General features: G+C 42.2%; 1 protein-coding gene across 1 annotated transcript in view; it reads left to right on the forward strand.

Annotated features, from left to right (window-relative positions):
- The first annotated feature begins 926 nt into the window (after positions 1 to 926).
- Positions 927 to 24,842, forward strand: part of DRG2 (developmentally regulated GTP binding protein 2) — a 111,490-nt gene continuing 87,574 nt past the window's right edge. The window contains exons 1-4 of the mRNA XM_069210093.1: positions 927 to 1,132; positions 13,413 to 13,573; positions 22,330 to 22,419; positions 23,432 to 23,492. Coding sequence (XP_069066194.1) covers positions 1,069 to 1,132; positions 13,413 to 13,573; positions 22,330 to 22,419; positions 23,432 to 23,492 — 376 coding nt within the window. The 5' untranslated portion in view covers positions 927 to 1,068. The remainder of the gene's footprint in view (positions 1,133 to 13,412; positions 13,574 to 22,329; positions 22,420 to 23,431; positions 23,493 to 24,842) is intronic.

A 24,842-nucleotide genomic window follows, 5' to 3' on the forward strand; every position in this document is an offset into this window, starting at 1 on the left:
GAAGATGGTACAACGCCACTGGCCTGGAGGGGGCTCCATGTCCACTGCTTGGTCCTGTGGAGTGGAAGTCCACAGTCTCTCAAGTGGGTGGTTTGCCCACTACTTGGTCCTGGGGAGTGGAAAGCCACAGTCTCTCAAGTGTGTGGTTTGCCCACTGCTTGGTCCTGGGGAGTGCAAGGCCACAGTCTCTGGAATGGATGGCTTCTCCACTGGTTCTGGAGGGGGCTTCTCATGTTTTTGGGTTGTTTTTGCTCGTGGGTGCTGTTGCCAAAAGATGACAATTGACTTGTTCGAAATATGCCAGACCCATTGCATTACAAATGCTTGTTAATGGTTGCTTTCAAGTTGCAAAATTATTTGGGCAAAAGCCTGGCTACTATTGTTAGCAGAAAGCATTTTGCTTAAAAAATAACATGGATAATTTGCACGAGAACGTTCTTGACCAAACATGGAACGCCCCATGTTGCTGAGTAACGTAATGCAGCGCGTTGCGTTGCTTTCAGGTAACAATTCAGCCCAAAATAAGTTTTGCACTGGAAAGTAAATCCCAAAAAATAATTTCCACTAACCCCAGCACAAAATGTTTGCAATCTTGGCCCTAAATCCGATATCGTAATGTTTTGTATTTTTATATGGCGCGAATACGAAGCAAAGGCAGTAAAGCGTTTTTACGAGCTTCGGGTTAAATATTTTCGTTTTATTCGAGCACGGATAAAATAAGTCTGAGAATCCCAAGAAGTTGAGTCGAAGTCGGGATACGATCTGGGCAGAGCAGGCCACTTCCGGTTGCACAAAAACACCAGCGCTCTCGCACTGAAGAGTTGACCACTCTGCGACGGGAGGGAAGGCGCGTCAGCAAAAAAAAAAACGGAACCATTTTATGAAGCGCTGGTTTTTGCACGGGGCTTTTACTGTGTAGCACTGAATCGGGGGCCTCATTGTGCGCAGGTTTCCGGTTTGCTTGACGGCTCACCGGATCCTCCTTACACTTGCATCTCGCGGCTTGGGCAGCCCTAACACCGGCTTTTCTTTCCTGACACTCGCTCGTCTGCCTGCCCTGCAGCCGCCATGGGGATCCTGGAGAAGATCTCCGAGATTGAGAAGGAGATAGCACGGACGCAGAAGAACAAGGGTACGGGGAGATGGACCTAGGGGAGCAGAGTGTGTGGATGGTGGCTTACACGTGAAAAGGGAGCATAAACTGGAAAGTGCAAAAGACAAGGTGTAGGAAGGGCCAAACCAATTCACTATAAAGAGGCGACAGGAGAAGCACAAGATTGTTAAATAGATAAAAGGGCACAGGAAGGCGTAAAGGGGGGAGGCCTAATACTGACTTTTTTTATGCAGGACTGAGACATAAAATAGACCAGGGCATCAAAGACGTGGCCCCAGTAGTGAATAAAGTGGCCAAAATTTGCAAACTGGGGCATTTTAAACTTGTGAAGACACGTTGTTTGCAAGATACTGAAGACTGCTAGCATTTTTTAATACTACAGGCTATTTTCTGTTTTTGGTTTAATGTAAAGGAAAGCAGCAATTAAAACAGTCTAGGAGACCATAAAACAGGCCCACACACAGCCCAAAAACTGGCTTACTAGAGCAGCCCAATTGGCCAGCCAGACACTGTTTTTATGTAGCGCTTGATACCTCAGTTGCTGTTAAAAAATATGTATGTATATCTCTCTCTCTCTCTATATATATATATATATATATATATAGATATAGATATATGTGTTGCTGGTACACATTTAATGGTGACTTTAATGATGCAATCGAAAAGCCGAGTTGGGAGAGCGAACAGTGGCATCTCCAGGGAGGACACCAGGGGCCTTAGTTAAACTGGCTCTGCCACTACAACTGGCATGCATGTAATTAGACCAGATTCAGGTGTTAGACTGCCGATTTTGTTTAAGCAAAAACAATCTTTATTTTCCCAGTCTCCTGCCTGAAATTGCATCTGCTCCAGTAGGAGTCAATGGGGGAAATACATTCTCCCAATTATTATCATTTTATTTGTTTCTTTAACTCCTACTTATCTCTTCTAACATGTTTTCATGAATGCACAGGCAATTATGATTTGCTCATGTGTGTTGTATTTGCAAATATGTGCACATGAAGCAATTTAAACTTTTTAAGCCGACTGCGAGTTAAAGATGACTGTAGCCTACGGAAGGGGAAAGGTCTTTAAAGTGCCTGTCACTCCTCTTTACACCACTCTCTTCTGCAGTCTTTTCGTTTGAAATTTATGTTCTTTTTTTCCTCAATCCTTTTTGAAACACTCAATCTGCATATCTCACACCTCATCTCTTTCCTCTTCAGCACCTCTTTTCACTTTCTTTTGCATGTAACTCCTTTCTTTTCTTTCACTTCACTAATACCCCACTACTCACCCACGCACCTACTCACCGGTACAATGCACTGTCTGTCCATATTTTGACAGCTCTGTACCTACTTCAGACACTTTTGCATATTGTCACCATTGGCACACCTGACAATTGGTCTGTGTGCTTTGAGAGAGAATAAGGAATGGATGAGCATTTATTCTGAACTCTTTTATGACCCATTGACAGAGAAATTTGCACTGCCTTTGCCCTAACCTCTACAGCTCTCATTTGTGGCTCACCCACAACTGGAATTCCCAAAGCTACACAGGAATGACTCTTTTCACACTCCTCACTGTAAGGAAGCAATAACTATCTCGTATGAAAAAATATGGAAACATACCATCATCAAAAAAAAGCAAATACTTTTAGGGAGTGCAAGAGTAAGTGAAATGTGACATGTAAACATGAACAACATTGCTGTTCCCAGGAGAGGGCAGTGTCTGTTTTTGCTGGCTGCAGCGTTGGTTGTGTTGGGCACGCCCCTTCCCTGTGACGCCACTGATAAAGAACAGGGGTGTGGTATTCCTATAGCCCAGGACATATTGTTTTGGGTCAAGGACAACAAGTTTTCATGTGTATTTTGTCCTTGGGACAAGTAGACGCAACCCCCTGCAGCACAACCCTATTGGCCCCCAGCTTACAGTATCATATTATGGAGCAGGAAATGGAACTATCTGCAGTTGAGGTAATATTTGTGTCCATTTGCTAATGCTGCAGGGGAGGCTCCTCCGCTAAATCGGAAGAGCGTCACCCCACTGGATTGTGGCAAAGGAAAAATAAAATGATGATAACGCTACATTATTATCATTTTATTTTTCCTGGGAAAAGGGGTGGGACTGGGCGGGAGGGGGCCGGAGGAGGGGTGTGTGCACTATTAAGTGCGCATGTCTGTTTGGCCAGCTGTGTTGGGCCTGCCAAATAGACATGCAAACTTTGCATGTTCTCTACCCAGCTGTATTGCACAGCCGAGTTGAGAACATACACAGTCTAGCACTCTGAGCGGCAAAGCAGGCCGCTCAGACTACTCACAATGCTGCTGTTGCTGGTGACAGCAGCATCGTGATTGGCTGGGAGCCTTGGAACAGGACGAGGACAGAGGGGACACAAACGCATTCTGCCACAGGTAAGCTTTTTTTTCACCATTGTACATGGAGTATTGTTTTACTGTTCCAGCATGGGTGACACGTTTGGAAGCAACATGTTGGCTATGTCGGAATGGTACAACAGTGATACTCTGTGGACACCAGCATTCAATAATGGTCTCAAAGTTTCAAGGAAGTGGCCGCGTGGGATTTAGCTCACTGTAGATGAAATGAGCTGCAAGCAAGTGGCCCATTAGTAATGGCTGGAGAGCTGTGAGTTCCTCTTAAGAAAAAGTCAAATAAAGAGGAGAAGCAAAGAAATAAACAGGAAACTATAAAAAGAGGAAATTGAAAACTAAGAGCTGGCCAACCATTCCAGACACTGAAGTTCACTTGTTCCGTAGGTTCTCATTATGATAATGAGGCTACTGGACGATTCCACACCAGGTGACACCTGTCGGCCTAATCCGGGGTTTCCGGCTAACTAGCAGCGCCTCATCTCGGACCGATATGATTGTGGCAACCGGGCACATGGCAAGATAGAATCCTCAGGGAATCATGGTACACCAGATATCATCCCTTTCTCTCAGTTACCAGAGTCTCATTCAGGCAAAGACAACGAAGGCAGAATATACTTCAATAAGTATTTATTAAAGTATCTGCATCTTAGATTAGAGCATGTGCATAGTAATAACGAGGATGATAAAGCACAATAGGAGCAAGCGTGATTAAAAGTGTAAAACACTAAAACAGTTTAAACAGGGGAGTAACTCTTTAACCCCCACCTACGCTAAGCATGAGCACAGCATACTAAGCCTAATCTGCCCTTTGAGTTTCCCCGTGTGAGAACATCCTCCCCCATACCCGAAGAAGAGGCCTGAAGTCTAGAGAGACACCATCCCGATCTGGGTCAGGGGTTCGGCCGTCTAATCAAGTAGCTGTAGCAAAGCATGCAGCAATCAGCATACAGTTGTGGTCATCTGGCTGGAATCTCCCTCTAACGTGTCTAGGACAAAGAGATGTTCTTATAATAAAGCTACTAACATTCTAAGAAATAGTCCAGTCTTTCTGTGAATGTTAAAGACAAAGCATACCACGCCTGTCTGCAAACTTGGAAGGCGCACAGAGTTTCTGCTAGGAATGCAGTGTTGTTGTAGACAAAAAGACAATGTAATAGAAATAATAAAAACAGCACCGCAAAAGTGGCTGTTGCTAGAAAAATAAAACCATGCTGATGAAAACTTATCTAGGTGAAAGTGCACAGCGGCAGGCCTAGGTAGCTAAAATAATGTGTATAAAATATGGCTAAAATAGATATACAACACACTTATTTTCAGGTGAATGTGCACTTAAGATCAGAAAATGCCCTTATTCATAGGGCAAGAAAGCCATTGATTTATTACCATTTCCCCCATGAAGTACGCTGTCATGGATGGAAGCAGAGTGTAAATGACAAAGAGACAGACCAGTGGAAGAATAGAGCTCATCCAAAAGCCCTCTATATATTTATATGGACTTGCATTTATAATTATGGATGTATGTATTGAATGCTTTTTTAACCCCTTGGTCGCCAAGGACGTAATGGTTACGTCCGGTGGCACGGCGATAGTGCTTCCCCCCCCATTTCTGCCCACCTTGGGGGCAGATCAGCCTATTTTTCTTAGGCCAATCTGCCACCAAGACACTACTAGACACCAGGGTTTTTTTTTGTGCCAATTTCACACAAGGGGAGCGACTCCTTATGCAAGGGACGCTCCCCGGGGGGAGGTTATTTTAGGCTATTTCTGCCCCCATTGGGGACAGATCGGCCTACAGAGACTAGGGAAGATTTAAAAAAAAACTAACAAAAAAACAGGGTGGGGTATGGCTATACCCCCACCCCAAATAAATGGGGACAAAGTTGTTCTGCCCATCAGGTGGGCAGATGGGGCAAATACCCCGGATCCACTCCCTTATTTGGGGTTTTGGTTCCACATTTGGGCCATAAGAACTTGTCTAACTCTCAAAATCGTCCCACTTGGAATAGAGTGGGCTACACTTTTTGGACATTGGAACACTCCCGTCTATAAAAATCTATGAGATCTAGACACATCTGAAAACTAAACATCTGGGTGAGTCCAGGATGGTGTGCTTCACATGCATCCCGCACCATTTTCTTACCCACGATACCCTGCAAACCTCCAACTTTGCTGAAAATCACACATTTTCCCCACATTTTTGTGATGGGATCTCCGGAATCCGCAGGAATCCATAAAATTCCTACCACCCAGCATTGTCGCATCTGTACCACTAAAAATTCTCCCCCACTTGTCAGCCTAAAAACTTTTTTTTTTCAAACTGGCCTTTTGGACTCTCTTTGGTTCTCCTTAATTGTTGACCTGCTTTTGCCTCTTCCCTGTCACAGGCACTAGGCCCACCTACACAAGTGAGGTATCATTTTTATCAGGAGGCTGAGGGGAACGTTGGATGATAGACAGAAATGTTAGGTAAATGTGTTTTATTTTGTTGTTGTTTTTAGCTAAATTTGAGGTTTGCTGAGGATTCTGTGTAAGAAAACACTGGGGGATCCACACAAGTCACACCTCCCTGGACTCCCTTGGGTGTCTAGTTTTCAGAAATGTCTGGGTTTGGTAGGTTTTTCTAGACCGCTGCTGAGCCCAGGACCAAAAAAACAGGTGACCCCCCTCTGCAAAAACAGGTAGTTTTGTATTTGATAATTTTGATGTGTCCCCACAGTGTTTTGGGGCATTTCCTGCCGGGGACACTAGGTCTAACCACGCAAGTGAGGTACCATTTTTATCGGAACACCTCGGGAAATGCTGAATGAAAGGAAATTTGTGGTTCTTCTTAGATTCCAGAACTTTCTGTCACCGAAATATAAAGAAAACATGTTTTTTTGGGCCAAATTCTGTGGTTTGCAAAGGATTCTGGGTAACAGAACCTGGTGAGAACCCCACAAGTCACCCCATCTTGGAATCCTCTAGGTGTCTAGTTCTAAAACAAAAAATGCACTGGTTTGGTAGGTTTTCCTAGGTGCTGGCTGCGTTTCCTGTCGCAGGAATTAGGCCTACCCACGCAAGTGAGGTACCATTTTTATCGGGATACTTGGGGAAAAACAGAATAGAAGAACAAGTGTTATTGCCCCATGTCTTTCTCTACCTGTTTTCCTTCCAAAAGTAAGACAGTGTGTAAAAAAGACGACTATTTGAGAAATGCCATGTAATTCACATGCTAGCATGGGGGGTCCCATAATTCAGAGATGGGCAAATAACCACTCCTTCTCAACACCTTATCTTGTGCCCATTTTGGAAATACAAAGGTTTCCCTGATACCTATTTTCACTCTTTATATATATCACCAAATGAATTACTGTATACCGGGTATGCAATGAAACCCCATTGAAATGTACAGCTCTTTTATTGGCTCTGGGTACCTTGGGTTCTTGATGAACCTACAAGCCCCATATATTCCCGCAACCTGAGGAGTCCAGCAGACGTAACGGTATATTGCTTTTGAAAATCTGACATCGCAGGAAAAAGTTAGAGTAAATCGTGGAGAAAAATGAAATGGCAGTTTTTTCACCTCAATTTCAGTGTTTTTTTTATTTCAGCTGTTATTTTCGGTAGGAAAATCTTGTAGAATCTACACAAATGACCCCTTGCTGAATTCAGAATTGTCTACTTTTCAGAAATGTTTCGCTGTCCAGGTTCCAGCATTGGTTTCACACCCATTTCTGTCACTAACTGGAAGGAGGCTAAATGCACAAAAAAATAGTAACATGCCAAAATTGTGTTGAAAAATGTGGTTTTCTGATTCAAGTCTGTCTGTTCCTGAAAGATGGTGATTTTAGCACAGAAAACCCTTTGTTGATGCCATTTTCAGAGAAAAAACCACAAGCCTTCTTTTGCAGCCCTTTTTTCCCATTTTTTTTTTTAATTTAAAAAAATATATATTTTTTTGCTGTATTTTAGCTAATTTATTTGTGTCATCCAGGGGAAGCCACAAACTCTGGGTACCTCCTAGAATCCCTGGGATGTTGGAAAAAAATGATGCAAATTGGAGTGGGTAACTTATGTGGACAAAACGTTATGAGTGCCTAAGTGTGAACTGCCCCAAATAGCCAAAAAAAGGCCTGGCACCTGAGGGGAAAAAGGCCTGGCAGCGAAGGGGTAAATAATGAGATCCTTGCAGACAGCTAATCCTGCCAGGCCTTAAAAAGAGATTCTAGCAACGATTAATAAAGTATGAATCTGTGACTCTTTATTGTGACAAAATGCCTGTCTGAAGCCTTTAATACAGAGAAATATCATCCCATACTTTTTGTAAAAATATCTTCATTAGATTTTCTCAAAAGCATTAGTATACGTGACATTAAAAAGCCCTTCCCATCCAGTAATCCCAGCATTACAGAATAGTGCATACCACAGCACAAACTATATCCACTGCAGCACAAGACCCACTCGTCTGAGTGCCCTTTTTGTAAGGGATATTGCAGGATCCAGGGAAAATCAATAACAAACAGCAAAATGTTGACAATCAACTAATCATGTTCCATCCTTAAATGCTTATTGACTTTAGCACGTTTTTCACAAACAAGGTGTAATGTCCACTCTTGTCCTAGTAATTTTTCTTACTAAAGAGATCAGACCTGTGGCATCTGAAATGCCCTTTCATATTGAACCAGTCAGGTTTCTGGCTATAATAATTGGCTTGACAGCATAACACACTCGGGCCTTCTTAAGCTTTCCGACAAGGCAATCACCAGGTACATGTAAAAATAACATTACCAATCTGTACAAAATTACAGTTACCAAACAGTATTAAATCCCTACTAATAAAGATTAATAGGGACGGCCATAGTGTAAATCGTCTATCCCCCTTGCTTTGTTCGGTAGGTCACTAATCCCTTGCCTACTATGTTAATATTTAATGTTTGCTGTATCTAAATAAATGGCTACTGGTTTTAGCCTAGTATAATAACATTTCAACCTTAAAAGCCTTTTGCCTTAAACACATTGTAGAACAGGCCTACTGGATTTGTCAAATCGTTTAATATGAACCTTGTAAAATCTCCCATGACCTTTCCCCAATAAAGCCTACCCGTTACCATTGACTTTTTACCTTAACAAACACAGGCCTATTTCAAGTGCACATAAGCTAGCAACAACCATGCAAAATATATCAGCAGGAGCATATGTTTTGCAGTTCTGGGTTGTGATGGAAAGAAAGATTTTAATGGGATCTAAGTAAATCAGATCACTTTAGTTGACGTGCAAATGATAAGTATTTGCCGAAACCCAATTTCCACATATTATCGTTTGTATACTATTTACTAGTAAATACAATATTATTATTATACTATATAGTTTAATCAGTAAAACTACATGTTAGTGAGATGGTTTGCGCCATTTCAGTGGAAAATGTTCTATCTGTAAATGAAAGCATGCTATCACATCATGCTTTTGTCATATATTTATGAAAAGTGAGAGTTGCTAGATATGAATTTAGAAACAATCCTGCCCCTCCCTGATGACATTGCCATTAGTGAACTAAGAAGCAAGTTGTGTAACCTATATGTGGGCCCGATTCTTATTAAAAATGGAGCAACTGTTTAGTATATAAAATCAAACAGGAGTTTTTGTACATCAGGCATGCTGAACTCATATTTTGAAGGTGCTTTCGTATGTGATAATAAAAATAAATGCAATTCAGTTAAATAAAATATTTGCCAAGTATCACACAACTTAAGACCAGTTCAACCTCATTACAGTTGGGTCAAATAAGTTACGCAGGTCACCAGACCTGCAGGCCTGGTATCGATGTTTATAATTTTTCAGGACCTGCAACCCCTCTCAGTAGGGCCCAACAAGATTTCCATCACTGTGAAATTCCCAGGATTTGTCAGAGTGGATGGCCAACGCTAAAACCCTTGTCTGCTGTGGTAACCTGTGAGATTACATGTAGCAAAACTACCTGTCTATAACCTCTAATTAACACAATGTGATTCAACCAACTGTTACATGCTTCTGGTTTTAACGAATGCATTTCACAAATGCCTTTGTTATGGTTAATAACTAGCAGTCAAGACCAGTGGCATCAGGCACAATGTTTCCCAGTACAACAGTCGGCCCACTAGCTTGTCGCTTTAACCAAATTAGGCCTACTCTTCTGAATGTAAGCTTTTCCTCAATGCGGCCATCAGGCACACAGACATAAAGTTATATAGCTAGACAAAAATTACAGTTAGTGGAGTACAATTCTCTCCTAAGAGGGCTTAACAAGGATTCTTATAGAGCAAATCTTTCATCTTCACAGTTTGTCACAAGTAGTAAACAACACAAAAAAGCAATGCCTACAACAGTAATATGTGAGATTCAATATAACAATATACCTTTCTGTAGGCTTTATTGTATAGTGATAACAATCCACCCTTAAAATACCTATTGACTTTAACAAGTACGTATGGCAATAAATATGCCTGCCATCTACTTTTTATTGTAACACCTCAGAATAATCAAATTAGACCTATAGCCAAGATCACTGGCTTGCCACAATAACCATTGTAGCCATCCTTTATTGAGTAGAAACTCTGCCACAAACTGAAATGTCCAATACAAGCACTGTTTTAGCGGGAGAACACACGTGGCCCAATCAGATCCTGTAAACCATAAAACCAACAAGTGGGAGGAGCCTAAGCCTCTCTCTCAGTAATACTCTGAAAGGGCCTTTTTTGGTGATCACATAATGTCAAGTGACAGCTGGGCTGCCAGGCCCAACCTAAAAATCAAATAGTGTAGCCCTGGGCATCACAAACTGCTGTCAGACACACATGCGCTTTGAAGTGTTAAAGTTAATGATGAAAGCGGAGGGTGCTGGAACTGGAAACTGCAGTCCATTCCACATGATTACCCTTCTCACAAATATGCTGGCACCAGAGGGAAACAAACACTGTAAATTAAATATGTATCTTAAACACAGTGCTATGTTGCCCTGTAAAGTCAAGGAAGCCATAATGCTGCTGTCTCAAGTAGCTGGATAAACAAACAAAAGAGGGGAAGCACTTTTTTGTTGAAGCATACAACATCTGCCCAATCAAAACATGTACCCCCGTCCACTAGCTTGTGGGTGGAACAAAAATACCTCACTGTAATACTCCTGAATGCTCTTCATTTAAGTTTATCACATACGTTCTGGCGACAGCTTAACTGTCAAGCCAGGCTTAGAAAGATACTGTTGAGTTCTACAGCACCCTGCAGAAAACTCTGTAATGAAGGAAGGAAAGAAGGGAAAAGTGACCTGGCAGTCTTCTAGAGCTGAAACACCCTCTGGTCCAAGCACAACAGCTCTACGAGGAGCTGTCGCTTTTACTTATCAGTCATGCTCCGTATCAGGCCTGCAAGTGAGTAGAAGGTCCGGAAGCTACACCTAAGTACCTTAGGCTGGAAAGGCTGATCTCTCCAACCCTGTCTACCATTGAAAGAACATCACAAAATATATAATTGACTGTTGACTGTCTTGGCTAGATTCTACCCTTGTCTTAGGGTGATCAGCAGGTGCTGGAAAAGCTTGTATTAAAAGACTCAGAAAATCAGGTAACCACTATGACATGGAGACAAGGTAGAAGAGTCAAGGCCTCTAACATGTTCTCGAACAGTGAATCCTTAAAACAACATTGGACATGTTGAGTAGGCATGTGTACGCCCTCAATGAGTCCAGGCTATTGTTAGTTCAGGTAGGTGGTTGGCATGTAGCAGAGGACGAAATTGAATTTTTTAGCTGGGAAACTTGGTAGTCTGTACTTAATGGGCCCAAAATTGATCCAGGGGTCAAAGGACACATTGGTATCAAATAGGTCGTGCAGATTTCTTGCTTTTTATTTAAGAATTTTGGCCTGGTGAAGGATGCCATGCAAAAGACAAAGCGTGTTGATATTGCAGTTACTTCCTATGAAGCAGGTGTAATCAGTTCGTTCTAGAGGATATGCCCCTGAAACACTTAATGACATTATTTTAGGGGTGTGTCCGGTTGATCTTGGCATACATCAGAAACTATAGGTGGTAGAGATCGATAATCTTGCCAATACGATGCATGTACACTTTGAACATCAGTAAGATAAAGAAGATCCCCAAGGAGCCTCGCACAGTAGATTTTTTTTTTTTTTTTACCTAGATTCGGTTGAGTTTGGATAGAGAGAAAGTAATTTGTCCAGTGCTGTGCACAACATACCTGTCCATTCCTGTAGACTTTCTTTATAGAATCTGGTGGTCCATCCCATCATAGGTAGTGAAAAGGTCAAGGATGATCAAGAACACTGATTGACCCTTGTCTCTGCCATTGAGAAAGGCCCCCATGGATATTTGTTCACCCAGGTTACGTGCCCCTCAAAGGTCTGATGCCCAGTTGTCGATCTTGGATTAGGTTGTTGTCTTTTGTAGATTCCTTCAGTCGCTTTGCATCCTTGCCTTCCATAATTTTGCTTAGGAACAGAAGACTTGGGCAGACATTGGGATCTTCGAAAGGGTTTGTTAGCAGTGGAGTAATCACTGCTTATTGCAGAAGGGCAGGACCACATAACTATATGAAGTAGTCGTTAATCAGGCTGTGAACCCCATGGGTTAGTAAGGGGAAGAACTGTTTGATCATCATGCAGAACATCAATCCACTGACCTATCAGAGGCTTTCATTTTTTTAAATTGTTTTGTTTGTTTCTTTTGTTGAATCCAACACTTGATTCGGATTCATAGAAATGAATTCATTGAGCCTGGCACTTGATTTAAATTGGTATCAAGCAAGAAGGAAAATGAAGTAGCCCCTTCAACGAGACACTATATGATCTTTAGGAACGTTTTGACTAGAACCCTGTGCAGCTGGGTCCAAGACTGATAATGTAGCCATAGATCGCATATCAGATTCGTATAGATCACGAGGAGCGGCAGCTAATCTCTTAATATCGCCAGAAAATGTAGATTACTAATCTGACATTTATAGAATAGTGCAATTTGTTCCATCTTAATAATGCTCCCCCGCATAAACTTTGTGAGTCTATGAATTATGATTTTAAAAAATGCACAAAGTCCCACCTATGCACTGTACTAGCTAAACTGACCGATGAGGTTGGGGTGTTTTGTATAAATGCTTTCAAAAGCACACTGCGCTCCAGGTTAGAATCTGCCTCCAAACGTTACTGATTTATGTTTACCTTGTAATTAGATGAGATTTACCAGACGTTTTTACGTTTCATCGCCGATGTAATTTCACGTGAATTAATATAGGTAGCCAGGAACCTATGCATGTCGCCTTTTGCAAGTGTATCGTGTAGGCCACATAGCAGAATACAGTGATGAGAACATTCTCTGTCACTGTGGCGGAAACCCATTGCTTTATTTAGGTGTTCCGGCTAGTTCGGGCACCATCGCATGCGTCGTTGTACTGATAGATGCCACACGGAAACAAATAAGAAGATTGTGAACATTAGAAGCCTTCTCATTTGAAATTCTATAGCGAGGATGCTTTCTAAAGGATGATTTTTTTTAGGAAGGCATGTGATTGCTTGTCTTACTTAGTATGCAGTCGCAGCTTACGAAGTAATAACTGGGACAGAGAAGTTTTGAAAAGGAAGTGACTGCTGCACTAATTGATTCAGAGCCTGAGACATTCACTGTAATTTAGATCATATCTGAGCAGCCCTTCATCACTGTTCAGTCAAACATTAAAACCACGGATTACTTCGAGTTCCTGAGATCTGGAATACCTGGAAGCCTCTCGGCTGCTTGAAGAGGCATGCAAAATAGTATGCAGTTGATTGTGTGCTTTAAATGGTGCTTAATTCAAACAGTCTGAAGCGGTGTATTTTTCACGATGACTTAGAAAAGAGTTTTTCCAGTAAAACTTATGCCTGAAGCGAGGAACAAGAAATCATTAATCATATGCATATTTTGTTTTTAAGCCACTGAATACCATCTTGGTTTGCTGAAGGCCAAGCTTGCCAAGTACCGTGCCCAGCTTCTTGAGCCCTCTAAATCCGCAGCAGCCAAAGGAGAAGGATTTGATGTGATGAAATCTGGAGATGCCCGGGTGGCATTGATTGGCTTCCCTTCTGTGGGTAAGGTCGGTGATCAGTTTTGCTCTTTCTTTCTAGTCAACCATGAGTTGAATGTTGCATTTTAATGTTAAAATGTTTCTTCACTGAGTGTTGTATCACAGAAATCATTCTTGGTTGGTGCAGGCCTCCTTGTGACAGAACCTTATCAGATCAAGTGCAAGCGATTTGACCTGTTGTAAGTATTGTAGGCTTTTAACCACGCCCACCTCATACCTATCACTTTAACTCGTTTATGGACTTGCCTTTCAAAAACCACTTGATGTCATGACTGAATGATTTATGTTTGTCCCGCCTTGAGGCTGTTTATGTCACGCCTTGCAGACTGCCCCTGTTACATAGATTATTGCATGACTGCCGATATACTTCAACATGGTCAAACTGTTTTTTTTTTTTGGTCTCTCCCCTTCGTGCTGCCTGGCGGCTATGGCGCTCAGAGCACGAACAGGCACAATAGCGTGAACTTGATCGGCAGTATTGGAGCACTGGTCACATTGTTCAGTTACCAAATCAGAGCCATTTCTTGTGGCTCTCACCTTAAGACGCTTGAAACTGGTGAATGCTTTATGTAAAATAGAAATCCTCAAAGCAAAAGCGGCTCTCCCTGCACAGCTGGAGAGACGATACTACAATATTCACTGCACTCTGGAAAACGTGACTCATAATGCTTTGCAGGGCATTACATTTACAAAACATTGTTGCTCCTAACTCGGCCTGTGGTGGTCCTAGGACAATGGGACCATCTTCAAAACTTTGACCACAATGTGCTCTTTCTGTCCAGATCATCTCTTGGTCCCCAGGATGTTAGTGGGGACTCCAAAATAATAACCCCCTACCACCATTCATTATCTTTTTAAGCTTTCTCATGGCTGGAACTTTTGTTTTACAGCTGGGAGAAGTTATGTGTTATGGGCTTTGTTTGTAATACAATTGCAGTAGTCCTGCTAGCCTTGAACATGTATAATGCACTATGTTCTCTAAAGGCCAAATATATGGTTACACTGCATTACTTTCTTCCATTCTGTTTTTTATGTGGTCATGGTCTCTAAGGGCTGGCTGTATGGTAACATGATTATGTTTCTTCCAAATGTTATTTTTATTGTGGTGCCCTCTGGGGGCTGTTCTGAGCATTGCAGTCAATATGCTATAATATTCGCAGAACAAAAACCTGCCCTGTAATGCTTTGCAGGGCATTACTTTTACTAAACGTTTTTGCTCATAACTTAGGTTAGTGGGGACCCCAAAATAATAACCCCTCCCACCATTCAGTGTTTTAAGATTTCTCATGGCTACAACCTTTGTTCTACAGCAGGGAGAAGTTTTGTTTTAAAGGCATTGTTTGTACTTTCATTGCAGTAGCCTTGCTTGCCCTAAAAACGCCCTGTAGGGCTAAGTATATGGTTACACTACAATAAATTTATACTGTGTTTTTCATAGGGTCATCCCCTCTAGGGGCCAAAAATATGGTCACATGACCATGTTTCTAGCAAATTATATTTTTGTTATGGTGCCCTCTAGGGGCTGTTTTGAGCATTATAGTCTAATGCCAAACGTTTATTTCTTGTAAAGGTTTATATAATGTATATTTTTTAATAATCTCTCCTTATTACGGTTATGACCATAATTCAGGTCAACTTAACATCCTTATTACACAATGTCTGTTTGAACATGAACACTCGTGATATGTTTGGGTGTCCCTTCTAGCTTATTTCTCCTCTGTGGCTGTTTTGTGTCTTTTATTGGGAAATTGTGTTAACCAGGCAGCAACTCTGATGGTGGGGTGACGAAAGTGGTATTGTAATGGAATTAGCATGGCAGAGTTAAATTAGGATGCTAAATGGCAACATATTAATTTTTTGCTGCAGATAGAGGAAACAAATAAATGGAAGTGCTTTAGTTATGTACAGGGTCACTGGAATTTTATAGCAGGAAAAGACAAAATTATGAGGCAGGGTTGACTAATTTATGTGGCAGCGCAGATGGAACAAGAACCGTGTTGTTACCTCTAATGCCTTTACCACGAATGCCTTAACAACGATTTTTCGTTGTAAAGGCATTCCTGGCAAAGGCATTAGTGAACGGCATGCATGGTTCCAGAATGTGCCCCCCGTCCCCCACCCTTAAAAATTACCCCAGCCCGCCCCTAAAATTACCGCGACCCGCCCCTAAAATTACAGCGACACCGCACCCCTAAAACCTAAAGTACCCCAAAAAGTAAAAGTACCCCAGACCCCCCACCCCTGCCCCAAAAACTAAAAACGCCCGACCCCCCCACCCCCTAAAACTAAAGATGCTCCAACCCCCACCCCTAAACCACCCCACCCCTAAAACTAAAAATACCCCCACCCGTCCGCCCCTAAAACAGCCCCAGTCCCAGCCCCACCTACCTGATCACGTCGTCATCCTCAGCCGACTCCCTTCTTCTGTGCCTTAACCACGTGTCCTAGGGACAAGTAGGCCCAAACGCCTGCAGCACAAACTCTTTGGCTGCCAGTTTAAAGGGAACTGTCTGCAGTTGAGGTAATTTTTATGTCCATGTGTTAATGCTGTTTGAACTTGTATTTATGGTTCAATAATGCAAAGCCTTTAATATTAGGGTGAGCACTTTCAATAAATGTGGTAAACTCAGACTGCACAACTGGCAGTGGTTCCAGGGAAAAAATATACACACACGTTTGAAGAGTTTAACATTGTGAGGCTGGCTATGTATTATGCTCCCAGAATGCTATCTGATTAGACGCAGAGGCTTGTAATCAAGATTGATGATTATTTGATTTGAAAATAAAATGTTTAGCAAAAAAAAAAAGGCAACTAGGAAAAAAACATTTTGCTAAATTACCCGGAAATTTTAGGTACCAGTATTTTTGAAGCATGATTTAGTAAAACATGATGCATGCTGGTATTTTCAAAAAACATTTGCATAATGGAAAACCAGTGTAACCAGTTTCAACAAGATTATGGGGGGAAATGAAAATAAACAAGCATTGGCAAAGCCAACCGATGCAACATTGGTGTTTAGTCTTTTGGTTTTATCACTGCGCGTTTTGTTTTGACATGGATTTAAAACAAAAACATTGTTGTGGGATCTGCCAGGCCATCGCAACAAGCATTGGCAAAAGCTAAACATTTTTTGCTTGTTCTCAAAAAGCAGACATTGCCACATAAGTTCCAGGCACTAAACAAAACTACTTTGTGTGCCAATGTGCTCTTTGTGAAAGAGAAGAATATTATATATCACTCACAGTAAAGCCAGATGATAGATGGGTACGGAGAAAATTGAATTTTAATAAAAACAAAAGGTCTTGGTTAACACCAGACCTAATTAGGGGCCAAATTCTTAAAGAAAGTCACAAAAGTGCACCCATGGTCTATGTCTTTGCATTCTTGCAGAATTATGGCTTTCGTGAATTTACAGAAGAAGATCAGGAAATCGTACACCTAGAACATATTTCTGAACTGTATTTTAGCATGAGCAAATGTGCACATGTAGATTTGCATATGCAAACATGTATTGATTGTTTACAAGTTCATTTTCCCTCCAACCACTTTTTTCCCAACCCTCGAATAATTTTTACTTCTGCCCTGGTCAGGAGTACATTTCCAGCCTTTCTCAGTATGGGAAAAAATTAGAAAAAAGCTGGTGAAAATCCTTAAAACATACAAGTTAGTAGGTTTGAACAGACTCAAAGGCATTCCAACCCTGGAACTATTGCATACTACTTCCCCCAGCTCCAGTATATAGATCTGCAGAAAGGTGGCAAAATAAGGAAACTGCTAGTATTCAAGCCCTACTATAGTATTAACCCTGGCAGAATCAGAAGCTATTACCAGAGCTCTGATATAGTGAGACTGCTGCCATAATTTGTCGCTGCACTACATGGCACACGTTGATGTTTTTTGTAGTTGGCAGGTTGATTTATGAAGCAACCTGTCCCACAGACAATTAGATATTTTATTAAATGCCTCACCCCTGCTGGCTTTGTCGGTTTCTGATACCAGAGGCTTGAAATTGCTTGGACACAAAAACAAGTGGTGGATCATGTTCCAAAATGACATCGGACACAGGAGGAAGTTGCCCTGTCACTGCTGGGGCGTGCTATGATTTTTAGAATGATCTGACACCCCCACTTTTTTTTTTTTATGTGTACGAAACATTTGAAGGTTGACCCCTTGGTAAGTGTAAAAGTAATTGCCACAGGGACACAACCTAGGCACATTATTTGACGATGTCTGTAATTCTAACTGTGGAAAGCCATCAAGGTGTTGCCAGTCTGGAAGGACAAATTCACCAGGGATACTCCAACCTAAAGTGCTGAATTTGCTCAGGTCAAGGACTTTCAAAGAGGGAACCTCATTGGTATCTTGAGATTAGGGCCTAATGTCAGATGGGAAGCCATAACCACTATGCTCTGTATAAACCTCTAATGAGAGATCTCAATATCTACTGATTGGACACTATGGCTAGTCGCACAGTTAACTGCAAGCACAGCTTGCCCCCTGCTGAAGACTTAAGTGCCTTCCGTGGTGTTGATTGTAGGGGCAGGGGGAACTTCAGACAACATGAAAGACTATATGGGGAAACAGAGGTACAAGTGGGAATTAGAGAGTTGGTCATACAGGCCAGCACAGGTCTAATACAGTTGAAGGTCCTACACAGATCATATTACAGGACTAGTCATGATGACATAGGTTTAGCCCCTGACCACACCTGTCGACAACAGCCTACTTAAGATGGCAACTTCCCACCTACAATCTGGTCTTGAGGAAAATCCAGATCTTGTGGAACAATAACTCTTCTTGGCAACCCAAATGATATTCACTTATCAAGACCTAGATTGATGTCTTTTTCATATTTGCAAAGCAGGGAATTGAGAGAGAATGAGGATTTCTGCCTGTCACATTCAAACCAGAGTCTCCAGCCTTCTCTATATTAAATGCTACTTCTGATTGATGAAACTAGTGCCCAGCTACTAATGATTTTGACATTTGTTACAGTAGTGGACACATCAGATACAGTTGCAGCAGTGGCACACTTTGCAAGATTACTAGTAGTGGCACCCCAGATGTATGTCACAATACTGAGTTATGCTAAACTATCAAATCCAGAATATTGACTAATACATTCTCATGAAAGTATATATGAAGATGTTCTATTTGAAACCCCCACATATAGGTACCTTATATATTTATCTACTGGTAGTAACCAGTAGGCAGTTATAGTTAAGACCTAGTTTCCATAGGAAGAGCTATTTTTATTTTTTATGGTTTTTTTATGGTGGGACAGGACCCAAGGGCACTAGGAGATTGAAAGAGGAGAGGACACACATCGCTCCTCCCCCCCAACCCCCCCACTCCTTCCTAGGGCTTCTGTTGGCCCCGGGGACCACCACATCCCCTGGGCTATGATGGAGAAATGTGCAGGCGGGCAGCGTGGGTCTCCCCGTACCCCAGGGTGCACCACCTCCCCAGGGCAAAATCTTTATTTAAAAAGGGGGAGGCCCGTAAGGCCTCTCTCACAGCCCCAAGCACAACCACCTCCCTGGGGCTAAATCAATTTATGCGGGGGGCATGTGAAACCCCCTCCGCCCTACAAACCCCGGGGACCACCACCTCCCCGGAGCTGAGATTAAATAATGAAGGCAGTCTGTTGCGGACCCCCAGCCCCGGGGACCATCAAATTTCCATGGCGGAGTTAAAATGTTGGCAGTAATGGCCCTGTGGGTCACCACACCCTGGGCTGGCTACTGCTATGTCCCTGGAAATAGCTCTTTGCGGGCAGCGAAATAGAGAAAATGATCCCTCTTGCAGACAGGGAGCTGCATGTTTAGTAGTTCCCTGTCAGAGACAACATTGTCGACTCCCGCAGGAGGCGTGGAGCTAGGCTTTGAGGCTCCCACCATTGTCCCATTGCATACTGGGTGCACTGGGGGGCACCCAAGACAGTGGCCGGACCTTGGGGGATGGGGTCCCTGGGGACGAGATCAACCCAGGGTGGGCGGCTGTGGCGCCCCCTCCTCCAAATAATATATGTTAAGTCTGGAGGATGGGGTCCCCAGAGCTGAAATCTGCCCAGGGAGGTGTATGTGGGGGGTGGGGGTCCCCACACGGTCCCTCCCCAATAAATATTAAGCTATTTAAAGGCTGGGCAGAAATGGGGTATGTCCTAGTAAAATGCCAAAATTCTGTTGAAAAATGTGGTTTTGTGCTTTTAGCCTCCTTCCACTTAGTGACAGAAATGGGTGTGAAACCAGTGCTGGATCCAGACATCTAGACATTTCTGGAAAGTAGACACAAATCTGAAATCAACAAGGGGTAATTTTGTATAGATCCTTCAAGGTTTTCCTACAGAAAGTAACAGCTAAAATAAAAAACAAATATTTAAATTGAGGTGAAATAGAGCCATTTCTCTCCTCGTTTTCTTCTATGACTTTTTCTATCTATGGCAGATTTTTGAAAGCAAAATACAGTTATGTCTACTGGATTCTTCTTGTTGCGGGGAGATATAGGGCTTGTAGGTTTATCAAGAAACCTAGATACCCAGAGCCAATAAAGGAGCTGCACCTTGAAATGGGTTTTCATTGTATAAAGGGTATACAGCAATTCATTTGGTGAAATATAAAGAGTGAAAAATAGGTATCAAGGAAACCTTTGTATTTCCAAAATGGGCACAAGATAAGCTGTTGAGAAGCATTGGTTATTTGCACATCTCTGAATTCCGGGGTCTCCATACTAGCATGTGAATTACAGGCCATTTCTCTTTTTTACACAATGTCTTACATTTGGAAGGAAAAAATGTAGAGAAAGACAAGGGGCAATAACACTTATTCTTCCATTCTGTGTTCCCCTAAGTCTCCCGATTAAAAATGGTACCTCACTTGCGTGGGTAGGCCTAATGCTCGAGACAGGAAACATAACATGGATACATCACATTTTTACATTGAAATCTGACGTGTTTTTTGGAAAGTGCCTAGCTGTGGAGTTTGACCTCTAGCTCAGCCGGCACCTAGGGAAACCTACCAAACCTGTGCATTTTTGAAAACTAGACACCTAGGGGAATCCAGGATGGTGTGACTTGTGGGGCTCTCACCAGGTTCTGTTACCTGGAATCCTTAGCAAAACTCAAAATTTGGCAAAAAAACCTTTTTCCTTTCATTTCGGTGGTAAAAAGTTCTGGAATCTGAGAGGGGCCACAAATATACTTCCACCCAGCATTCCCCCAAGCCTACTGATAAAAATGGTATCCCACTTGTGTGAGTAGGCCTAGTGCCCGCGATAGGAAATGCCCCAAAACACAACATAGACACATCGCATTTTCCCAAAGAAAACTGAACAGTTTTTTGCAAAATGCCAACCTGTGGATTTAGTCTGACAAGTGGGGCAGAAGTTTTATCGGTATAGATGCGACAGTGCTGGGTGGTAGGAATTTTGTGGGACCTAATTAAAATAGGGTGGCAGAAATGGCCTAAAATAAAATTGCTCCCCAGGGGAGCGAACCTTGCCTAAGGGGTCGCTCCCCCTGTGTGAAATTGGCCGATCTGCCCTCAAGTTGGGCAGAAATGGCCTAAAATATAATTGCCCTCAGGGAAGCGACCCTTGCTTGAGGGGTGGCTCTCTTGCGTGAAATTGACCTAAAAAATAAAATCCCTGGTTTCTAGAGATCTGCCTAATTAGATTAGGCAGATCTTCCCTCAAGGGGGACAGAAAAGGACTAAAAGTTGTTTGGCCCCCTGGGGAGCGTCCCTTGCTCAAGGGGCCGCTCCCCTTACAGATGAGCAAAAAAAAAGTCCCTGGTGTCTAGTGGGCATTTCTGCTGCCCGATTGCATCGCGATCGGGCAGCACAAATGCTGAGAAAGGCCTTTCCTCTCCTTTGATGCATCTCTTGCCCCCTGCAAATGATCTGTGGAGAAATTCTAAAGCAAGGGGGTCAGAAATGGCCTGAAAACAACTTGCCCCCCAGGGGAGCAACCCATGCCTAAGGGGTCGCTCCCACGTGTAAAAAGTAAAAAAAAAAATATATATATATATATCCCAGGTGTCTAGAGGTTTCTGCCTCCTGGGGCAGAAAAGGCCTTATAAAACAATGCCCCCCAATCACCTCCCCCCCTCCCACCCCCCCCAGGAAACGACCCTTGTTCAAGGGGTCGCTTCCCTAATATGTAAGTACAAAAAAACCAAACCTCCCTGGTGTCCAGTGGGCATTTCTGCAGCCTGATCGCTTCATGGTCGGGCTGCAGAAATGCTCAGACATGAAAGGACAGGCCTTTCCTTTCATGCCTCTGCCTGACCTCCCCCCACCCCTCCCGATCGGAGGACAAATGCTTTGCATGGGACCTACGTAATTTTACTTTTATCATGTACCTCTTTAAACACACTCCTTTAGATCGTACTGTTTCACTACTTCGTTGCCTGCTATGGTGTTTTTTGGCCCAGCCCTGACTGGCTGTATAAACTGTACCATGTTCTGTTTCATACCTAGTTATGCTTGTAACCTTGTGGTAAGGAAAAAGTTCAATAAAATACATAAAATAGTTGTATGCCACATTGTATTGAAAAAATACAAAGCAGTGCCCTTTAATAATTTTCTTTTGTAAATTTAAATTGTCCTTAATGCGTACATCTACTGTTGACACAAGGGTCTTTGACCTCTGCTCACGTGCTTTACTTTAAGTGCATTTACCACTGTGATAGGTGTTTGATTTCTCTTATGTCCTGTCCCATTTCACATTTGTATGTTAATAAGGGGCACACTGTTTTGTGTTTCAGTCCACGTTCCTCAGCTTGATGACCTCCACGGCCAGTGAGGCAGCCTCTTATGAGTTCACAACACTCACTTGTATTCCAGGAGTAATTGAGGTAAGCAGGAATCGTCTGTGTTTTAACATTCAAAGTACACCTTCCAAAATTCTCTGTAGAATAAAGCAAAGGAGGGTTGTGACAACTGTATGGAGAACATAGTATTTGTATTGAAGAGTCAACACTGTTGCGCCCCGAATACAAAAAAATGTAACACTGGGTGTGAACAATGAACACCAGGGGGAAGCGAGGAAGGGAGTGTAATGAGTGTCTGTCAGCAGTAGACCTGTATTCAACAGTTTGTTATGGTCGAAAAATGCTCAGTTGAGAACTATATTTATAGAGAGATGCGAGCACATTAAGCCTGTAGTTTTTCTCTCCCTCTTCCCCCCCCCCCCACCAAATGACACGAGGTCAAACACTGCACACACACACACTCTCTCTCTCTCTCTCCACCAAATGACACGAGGTCACACACAGGAGACCGTGATCAAGACCTTTGGTGGTTGAAATGCGTTGGTGTAGTTTGGGATATTCATCTCTTTTGTAAGAATAAATCAACAAACACAAGGTTTCCTGGGTGGGACGTGTTTGACCTTGTGTCCGGTGGACAAATATTTTACAGGGTTGGCCCGTCCCTGACATTGAGCACTGACTTAATAGAGCGCGCTTTGATGGAGGCCTTTTGGAGGGGAAAAAAAATAATAAAAAAAAATATATATATATATATACATTTTGTTTTGGTGGTTTTGAAATGGGAAATAGAGATTTCAAAAAGGTACAGCAGCAGTCACCGTTATTGCATATGGGATCGCCATAGTGGAAGGGGCTTTCAAGAAAGAGGAGTGATAAAAAAAGTAGTACTTGTAGAATATGGCAAATATTTCGCACCAGCTATATAGCTTCTAGTTTATAAATGAGAGCAGAAATCCCATTGAAGGTTGTTTATTTCTTGCTTCTTGATATGTGGTTGTAAATCATCCAGCCAGTGCTGCCAAGTACTCCAGAGATTGTTATTGGAAGAATAGGTTATAAATATTTGCTAACATGGGTTCTCATCTCTTTATTTCAGTACAAAGGGGCGAATATTCAGCTTCTCGATCTTCCAGGAATCATTGAAGGCGCTTCACAAGGTTAGTTTATAGAGTTGGATCCCTCTTTTTCTTCTCTGCCACTATTAAAAAAAAAGGTAATAGGTTGCACAACATCGCCTCAGTTTTTGCTATTTCTAAGCTTCACTTTTAATGGACACAAACATTGACTTTCCAGTTGCCATATGTCTTCCCTTGCCATGTACAATCATCACTTCAGTCTGGTTTCTGAGGTAGCCACCCTACCGAAACTGCAGTCTACAATAAATCCCACTTTGTTACCTTGGTGCACCACAATTGCCTTTCCTTATACTCCAGGATTTATGTGCAGCATTTCCAATCAATTCTTCCATTCCTTTCTCAATTCTTGCCAGTCACTGAGTCTCTGACTTTATTGTGCAATATTTATCTTCTGGCATCTTAAATAATTCACATTTTTGTTTTCTGGCACTCGTCCCTCTCACCACCTACCTCTATACTTCCCAAACCTGTAACTATAACTTCCTCCCCCCACCAAGAATATGGTCTATCCATTTTCACTTTATACACTATATCTCAATAATATCTACTCTTCGGTTTTTTATATCATTTATATGATAGCCATAGAAATACATTTATTATTACTTTCTTTGTCTCCTCCTCAGTTTGTCTTCTTATTTTGACTTGCTGACCATTGTCCTCAGCGAAATTCAGCTACAAAAGAGATTTTATTTTCAGGAGCAACTAGGCTGCACTTGGAACCTTGTTCTAGTCATTCCTCCTTAAGCATTTGAGCAAATGTGCCCACCTTCTTCTCCTGTTGTATACCTCATGTGTAGTTTTGTCGTGAGTAAATCACCTACCTCAACAGTCTACTATTCATCCTACCCCATGAGTTGCCCTTTGGCCATGTCATTAACTTTACCACAGGTATTCTAATGAATCTCTACATGCCAACCCCCACTTCCACCTTCTAACACCAGGCTGTTTGGAAGGCCTTGAACAACACTGCCTGTTATAACCATCTGATACTTGTGTTCATCATGATGCATGGCCGTACCCAATGTATTTCTCAGAAACACCATTTAAATTCACACATGCAGTGTGTTATTATCCTTCGTGATCTTTGTAACCTAAAGCACCTAGGGCATCCTCCAACTTCAGCTACTTCATCTTCCTCCGCTACCTTGTAATTTCTTCTCCCTCCATTATTCAATACCCTCCTGAATTACTACATAATATTGCTTGAACAATTGTTTGCTGCTATGTAAAGTATTATAAAAGGATACTCATTTCAAATAAATCTCAAACAGTAAAATAGCCGAGGGATATACAATTTTGTCAAAAAACAGGAATGTTCACTTTAGGAAAGTGCCCCTTTTGACAAAGTAACTCCCTCTTTTGTACCACTGG

Source organism: Pleurodeles waltl, chromosome 10 (assembly GCF_031143425.1).
Source record: "Pleurodeles waltl isolate 20211129_DDA chromosome 10, aPleWal1.hap1.20221129, whole genome shotgun sequence".
Classification (NCBI taxonomy): domain Eukaryota; kingdom Metazoa; phylum Chordata; class Amphibia; order Caudata; family Salamandridae; genus Pleurodeles; species Pleurodeles waltl.